At 38.3% G+C, this 7701-nt stretch overlaps 1 protein-coding gene and 1 non-coding gene across 2 annotated transcripts; one reads left to right on the forward strand and one right to left on the reverse strand.

Moving 5' to 3' along the window:
- Nucleotides 1–846: 846 nt before the first annotated feature.
- LOC110902688 (glutathione S-transferase T1) lies at nucleotides 847–2354 on the reverse strand. The gene is made up of 7 exons (XM_022149159.2): nucleotides 2241–2354; nucleotides 2065–2138; nucleotides 1934–1994; nucleotides 1786–1839; nucleotides 1605–1684; nucleotides 1308–1510; nucleotides 847–1238 (listed from the first exon to the last, which is right to left on the reverse strand). The coding sequence occupies exons 1-7, from the start codon at nucleotides 2303–2305 to the stop codon at nucleotides 1062–1064; spliced, it is 714 nt and encodes a 237-aa protein (XP_022004851.1). The 5' UTR covers nucleotides 2306–2354; the 3' UTR covers nucleotides 847–1061.
- Nucleotides 2355–6358: 4004 nt separating this feature from the next.
- Nucleotides 6359–6466, forward strand: LOC118486163. Its single transcript, XR_004878019.1, has one exon. It is a non-coding gene; the product is annotated as a small nucleolar RNA R71 (small nucleolar RNA).
- The last annotated feature ends 1235 nt before the right edge of the window (nucleotides 6467–7701 follow it).

Below are 7701 nucleotides of genomic sequence, written 5' to 3' on the forward strand. Positions count from 1 at the left end.
CAGTATTCGTTTTTATCTCTTTTAATTGCTCTACTTAGTATGTGACGGTACTGTAACAAACTAAACTGATACTGGCCAAAAGTTCACGCAAAACACGGTCTTTTAGTCGTAGTCATTAAATTACCTTTTAGTGTTTAAGATGTTAATAATCTTTAAAATTGAGTATTTTTTTTCTATTTTCAAAATTTCATTTCTCTTTATAGTTTAACGTTGTGGGTTTATGTATAGGTTTCAATTTTATTTTATAAAGTTTTTAGTACCTTAATTATTCGCATGGTTTAGCGTGCAACAACATGTGCGAGTCCATAATATTTACTATTCATCATAATTTGACTTCTTCTTTGACTTTTGTTCACTTTAAACCTCATTATTTTCAAGTTAACAAATTGTCACATTTTTTTTTCTTTTTTAACCTCAATAGTTTTCTAAGTTCAACTTTGTTTCTCCATACTTTTCACGTCGCAACGCATGAGTTATAATCGACTTAAATATTCTTTTCTATGTTTTACATTTCGGTCAAACTTTTGCGAGTTAACCACCGCAAAGTGAGTGTTTGGTTCCACGTTTTTACGTATACTTTTTCTTCGATTTAATGGTCCCGCAAAACGTGGGGTCCTAAAAACTAGTGTTTAATTGAGAATATTATTTATATTAAAGTTAGATTTGAAAATTTTGTAAACTTTCAATTTGACTTTTCTTAGGGGTCGGTTTGTAAATTTTATGCAATAGGTTTCAAAAGTTAAAGAGGGACGATTGTGAAGTTTTATGGGGCGCTCGAAATTTTCACACATGCATAAACCGTTGATGTCACTATTTTTCCATCAAAACATCTATTCCTTGTGATGTCATAAAAAATATTAATTATAACTTGTTTAATTATTTAATCCAGACATAAAAAACACCAAACAACAGCAAATGTCATTATTTCCAAACTACCCAATAACAAATGACAAATTAAAATTAACCTTCACACAACTGTCCACTACAACCCGAAATTTAAAACTTTATTGGATGAATATAAATAGACTCAATGATCAAGATACCAACAATCAACATGGACTTCACTCGGTTTTCCCAGATTTTGCTGCCATCAGTTCACGAAATTCTTTTCGAGTTTTAAACAAAACCCCGTGAATTTCTTCAAAATGAGGCGCCGTTGCACTCTTTGTATCTTCAACCCATTGAAGAACTTTCTTGTAAGGACTTAAGATCCGATCATGAAGCTCCTCGCTCAGAAGCTGAAAACTCGTGATATTAAGTGTTTTGATGCAAATTTAACCAAAAACATAGGAAAACAAACTCATTACCTCAAGTTCCATGACTTGAGATACTAAGTTGAGATCAGCAATTGACGGTTGAGATCTTCCAGCCAAAAACGGTCCATCTTTTAGCCAAAAGGTTTCTAATACAGTCAATGCTTTCTCAAGTGTCTTCTCAGCTTCTTCGGCCAATTGAGGGTTTGATGGGACACCATTTAGCGGTAAGAGGACATTGTTTACAATAACTCCAACTGAAATCCGAAGCATTAAACCGAGCAGATCATGAAACTATTCAGTAAAAATATACTAAGTATCGGAAATTAAAGATTTATATTATTATATTACCTGAGCCACGTCGTAAATTGGCATGATGCCAGTCTAAAACAGAGTGGACCTTTGCTCTTTCAACAAGATCACTCGGATACCTACATAAATATAAAAGTTAAATGTCCAAATTACAACAATGGTTTTAATTTAGAGTTTGGAACTTGCATAAATATGTGGAAGGAGAAGAAAAATGACCCACCAGTGACTAGCCACTCTCGGATACTTACAACAAAAGTAGATAAGAATTGAGTGACTGCAAAAACACACAATGCTTTTACTTTACACATTACAGAAAGTAACATAAACCCTAAAACCCGAACTCTAAAAGATATAGGAAAAGTAAAAACCTCTCAAACAGTGTAAAATCTCCGTCAACTATCATTGGAACTTGAGACATGGGATTTATCGCTGCATAAAACAAGATCAATGAACATACTTATTGTTGTTAATAAACCTTTATATTCAGGGGTTAACAAACCTTTATATTCAGGGGTGTGTTGCTCGCCCTTCAAGATATTAATGGTGATTTCTTCAAAATCTATCCCATTCATCCTTTATATAACACACAACAAACAAACACTCACATTAGAAAAGATTCAACATTATTTCTAAACAGAAATAAAAAACATATGGATGATCATAGATATATATTACTTGCAGAAGATGAGAATTGCACGAGACGGTTGGGACATTCGATCACAGTATACTTTCAGCGTCATTTTTCTCTCAGGTCTGATCAAACTTCAAGTCTTTTGAGTTTTTAGTGTGGAGATTAAGTGCATCTGGTTTGTTTATATATATATATATATATATATATATATATATATATATATATATATATATATATATATATATATGTCAAGATACCGCGTAATCACATGTTTTTTTTTAATATGAACGCATTAATGAACAAATTTTTAATCATGGCCGTTATTGATACACATATCACACCTTCTAGTAAGGATTGTCCTTTTCAACTAACCGGCAACCATGTGCGCAAATTCATTGGTCATCAATGAGGTCATCATTGGGCATGGTCAATATTGGTCAAAAGGGTCAATAGGGTTAATATTCTTTTTTTAAAACCCAAACAAATTAAAGCCCGACCCTAGCTGAATAATTCAAAGGAAAAAGGTGACTCCAAACGCCCGTACTATTAGACAACTTAGGGTAACCCATACCCACCATCATGGCTGGCTCTTAGGGTGGGCGGGGAGGACGATCGGCCAGGGCCTGATACTTTGAAGGGCACGTTATTTTAAAAAAAATCCGATATGTAAATGTAAAAATAAATAAACGAATAGTGTATACTCATACAAACACCAACATTGACCCACTTACAAAACTATTTTTATGGTTAACATTAGTTATTAGGCAATTGCCATTAGGTTTAAACCTTTAATGAGCTCAATACCCAATTTCGTTAAGGCCTAAGGGCACGTTTTTTCAAGCTCAAATAGGGTACACAAATTCTTAGGGCCGGCCCTGCCCACCATCTCCAGTTTCGGGGAAAATCAGTCGTTCGAAGGCTTACTATGAGGGGGGTAGGGGCGCTCCACTAGTGATGGAATTCCATCACTCACAACATTCAATCAAGTTCCGCCACGTCATTGAGCGTTATTCCATCACTAGTGATGAATTTTAGTGAAAATGCCCATCACTCACCACACACTCATCTCCATCATCGAACATGTGCAGCACCTTCAATTCTTCACGCGTGATCATGGCAACGCGTGGCCAAGTCAATGTGTTATAAGACATGGTGGCGGTGATGTATCATGGTAGACGACGCGTGGCCAGCCCTTCATAACGGGGCGGCCCGACCCCCCTGATAAAACCCGGTTAGGATCGGATTCGAACTTGAGACCTGTGGTTAATATTGGTTAGAGTATTCACATCGGAATTAGGGGTGCTCTTCTAGGATTTGTTTCGGGTTTCTGGTATTTTCAGGTCAATATTGTTAATGATGGTTGATATTGTCAAGACTTTTACTGCCGATGGTGGACTTAAGATTTATTTTTTAATGCAGTCCATTTTTTCGGTGTTCAAAATTTTCATAACAAAACATTAAAATTTTCTGGTCGGTCCTCGTTCGGGTCGGGTCAAATTAACGTCAAAAACCAACATAAAAACAAAAGAAGAGAAGATGATAAATCATACCGACTCTCCGAGCTTCACCCCAAGACCAAAAAAACAAATCAGAAGACAAGCACGGGGCCATGCCCCACTCCAAATTCCAAGAAGAAAAAGACAAAAAGAAGCTGACAAGAGACACGGGCCATGGTCAACACCCAGATATGCAAACTCTTGGATAGTATATCAAGTATAAGGCCACGGGGCCGTGCCGTTGACGCACGGGGTCGTGTGAGCGTACGGACTGACAGAGCTCATTAAATGAAGACAGAGAAGAAGGAGGCACGAGGTCGTGCCCTCCGGGCATGGGGCCGTGTGAACAGTCTGTTTCAAGCTATAAATAGGGTGCTTGGTTCAATTGCAATCCATCCATTGGCAAACCACTTCTCTCACACCGGCCACCACTACAACACCACAATACCACCATCATCCACCACATTCCTCCATCATCTATCTTTAAAGTGTGTAGTAGTCTCGGATCCAAGATTGAGCGTAAAAGTTTTTGTGAAACAAAGGCCATGCTTGGATAATCTATTACATCACTTGGTGAAGACAAGTCTTTTATGTATTACTTTTGATTTCCAAGCTTTGGTTAACTTTTTAATTGGGTTTGTATTAATGACTTTAATAACTAGTTTTTTATATTGAAAGTGAACTTTATTCTATCATCTCTTCATATTTTGTTGATTCGTTCATTCGTGTCACGGTCTATATAAAGTGCGTTACTGCCTGAGGGGGGTTAGAAGGGTGGTTTGGTAAAGTTCTTGCCTCGTTTAGTGTATAGATCCTGCGAGGACTTGATTCAAGCTTATTAGGACTTCCTTTGAGGCAGATAACATCAAATCGGGGGAAGTAAGAACGACTTGAATTCCTTATAAATAAACTTCTATTAAAACTTTAAACCGGCCTTGCGGGACTGTATTCCTGCTAACTCAGACCAATATGGCCGATGGAAGCGTTGCCTCTAAAAGAGGAACATGCCACATTTTGCATTAATAACTTACTTAATTATTTTTCAATATTCCGGCCTTGCAGGACGGTATCCCTGCTGGCTCAGACCAATATGGCCGACGGTAGCGTTGCCTCCAAAAGAGGGACATGCCACTATACCTAAGATAATCTCTTAAAAAACCCAAAGGGCGGAATTCATCAAAGGATACGTAAAAGATGAGTCGGAACCAAGTGATTTTATCTTGTCTATCTGTGTCTTTTATTATTTTAGTTTCTTTCTTTAATTTAAATACTAAAAATCTTTTTTTAAAATTTGGTTAGACTAGACGTTGATGATATTCAGGTATTAAAAGCTCTGGTGTCCTTGGACGACCTCGGTATCTTACCATCACTATACTACGCCAACGATGGGTGCATTTGCCCTAGTGTGTTGTAGAGAGTGAAAGTGTTATATTGTGTTTTATAAATTTAGAGCTTGATAAACGAGTAAAAATGCTTAAAATTATGTTAAAAATCGTACACCCTCCATTCACGTCGGTGCCACCGAGCATTCTTCACTTAGGTTGACTTGTTGAATTAACTCAATCTTCCTTTTGTGATTGAGGAAGTCTCTCATGAATTTGGAGTACTTTGGCATTTTTGTGAGGACTTCAACAAAAGGAAGGTTGATGTGAAGTTGTTTTAGTAGGTTTACGAACTTCGTGAATTGCTCGTCGGTCTTTTGGCGAAGTAAACGGCCGGGGTAGGGTACCGGTGGTGGTTTGGTTGGTTCGGCGTTTTAGGGTTGAGTATTTTCTTGGTTATTGGTTACGGGTGTGTTTGTGGGTTGGTTAGTTTGTAGAGTTTTTTTTTTTTTTTTGAGGAAACGTTGTGTCATTATCGGGCCCTACTCTCTGGTTTCTTAAATTGATGACGTTTACTTAGGCTTTTGGGTTTGGTTCAGTGTTAGTAGGCAAGGCACCTTGTGGTCTCTTGGAGAAATTTTGGGCAAGTTGGCTTACTTGTTTTTCAATGTTTTGTATACTGGCCCGTTGGTTCCTAATTTCGGCTTCGGTTTGTAGGAACCTCTCAGAATACCGTTTGTCAGATTCGGAGAAGAGACGAGTGATGAGATCTTCAAGTCTTTCTCTTCCTCCTTGTTGTTATTGTGGGTAACTTTGTTGCTCGTTGTTGGGTTATTGTTGAACGTTGGGCCGTTGATTTTGATATTGTTGGTTGCTACCTCTCGATTCCCTTCAACACAAGTTGGGTTGCTTTCGCTTCTCAGGGTTGCAGGAGTTGCTTGGGGCTCCCGATGGTCGTTGATGGTTATTGAGGTAGTTTACCACTTCCGTTTGGTTTTCCATATCTTTCATACAACTCTAGTTTTCATGTGTTCCGCCACACCCCTCACAAGCCCTAACCGAGGCCATTTTAGTTAATTCAAGTTTCTTTGTTTTTGTGGTTCAAGCTTCGATTTAGGCTTGTAAAGAGGTGGTTTCGTCCATTTTATGGGCACCAGGGGCTATTGATTTTGAACCCTTAGGAGTGTGCAACTGAAAACTATTTTGAGCAATTTCCTCAATTTGGTTATAAATATCATCGGGTCTCGCCGATTCCCAAGGAGTCCCTCGGAGTTAGAATCAAGGATTTGCCTCGTGTGTGGTAAGAGTCCATTGTAGAAAATGGACACTTGTTGCCAACGTTCTAGACCTTGATGTGGGCATTTCCTTAATAACTCCTTGAACTTTTTCCCATGTTTTATATAAAGATTCCCCATCCTCTTGGGAGTATGAGTTTATTTCGGTCATGAGTTTGGCGGTTTTACCGGTAGGGAAATATTTGTAAAGAAATTTTTGGGCAAGTTCATCCCAAGTGTGTACGGATCCACTTGGGAGGGTGTTTAGCCAAGCCTTATGTAATAACTCTCATTAAAATTACTATTTCTTATTTTATTTTATCCAATAGGAAACCCTAATTAAGACCCCCAAGTAATCCTGCATAACCCCTAAAAATTTCCAGAATAATCAGAATCAGGACCAGGGCCCCCTAGAACTCAGGGGGGGGGGGGTAAACCCTAATTGATATTATCCTTACAGTTTTTCGTAGAAATCAAATTTTCTCGTTCTGTCGACTCACCCAGGCTACAAACACACGGGGCTACCCTATGGTAGGGGGTACCCCTCGCGCCACACGACAGCCCCTCGCGCCACGCGAGGGAGCTGTTTTCCAGATATAAATAGAGGGGTGTGGGACTTGATTTCCGGCGTTGGTTTGATGTTAAAATTCAAATCGTACGTTGAGATATCCTCTGTTTACTACAAAACACACATACACAACACGAAACGCTACCGCGACAACAGGGTAATAACTCGATCGCTTTTACGATTCAATGTCCGATCGATTAAAACTATCCAATGGATGTTTAAGTGCTGCCCACATTAGGGTTATACTTTGTCATTCGTCGTGAACTCGATGGATGTTAAGTATCACACTTTGTCATTCGTTGTGAGGGTTTGTATCTTCTGAGTTATCGTAAATGCTGTATTAGTTACTGACCTAGTTTTCGTGTGCATTGTCATTTGAATTTAGGTTAATCAGGCTATAATCAGTAGGCTAAACGCTGCCCGTTTAAGCTTGCAATGTGAGTCATTCTCTTTTTATTAACAGTGTTTTACAATACTCCAAGTATTTTCAAAAGTTATAATTACAGGGATTAAGTCATGGTTATCTTGAATCACTGGCTAGTGGGGTATTGTGCACATTACTAATTTCTCACGGTTAGGCTAATAAATCCTAACAGTGATAATCGTCACTACTTGGGTGAAAGGACCCAATAGTGGTATGACCATCGTCACCAGGGTGTGACACGGCGCCAGATAAAAATAAGATAAAAGCCATTATAATCGCTCTTATGCTGTAATTGATAGCTAAGTGTCATTTGGTTAACTTTGAATGATTCATCAATATTACCCCACTGACAAAAATCTTTTTAAAACATGTTTCAGGCAACCTCATATGAATCAAGGAAAAGTGCTACGGAGCACTAATG

This window comes from Helianthus annuus, chromosome 13, assembly GCF_002127325.2.
Source record: "Helianthus annuus cultivar XRQ/B chromosome 13, HanXRQr2.0-SUNRISE, whole genome shotgun sequence".
NCBI classification, from domain to species: Eukaryota; Viridiplantae; Streptophyta; class Magnoliopsida; order Asterales; family Asteraceae; genus Helianthus; species Helianthus annuus.

What these genes read in the sequence shown, in the direction of transcription:
- LOC110902688 (XM_022149159.2), bottom strand. Translation starts at nt 2,305, where the DNA reads ATGACGCTGAAAGTATACTGTGATCGAATGTCCCAACCGTCTCGTGCA. An exon ending in ACACACCCCTGAATATAAAG is followed by an intron (nt 1,995 to 2,064) that starts GTTTGTTAACCC and finishes TGTTTTATGCAG; the next exon opens with CGATAAATCCCATGTCTCAA. An exon ending in CCGAGAGTGGCTAGTCACTG is followed by an intron (nt 1,685 to 1,785) that starts GTGGGTCATTTT and finishes ATATTTATGTAG; the next exon opens with GTATCCGAGTGATCTTGTTG.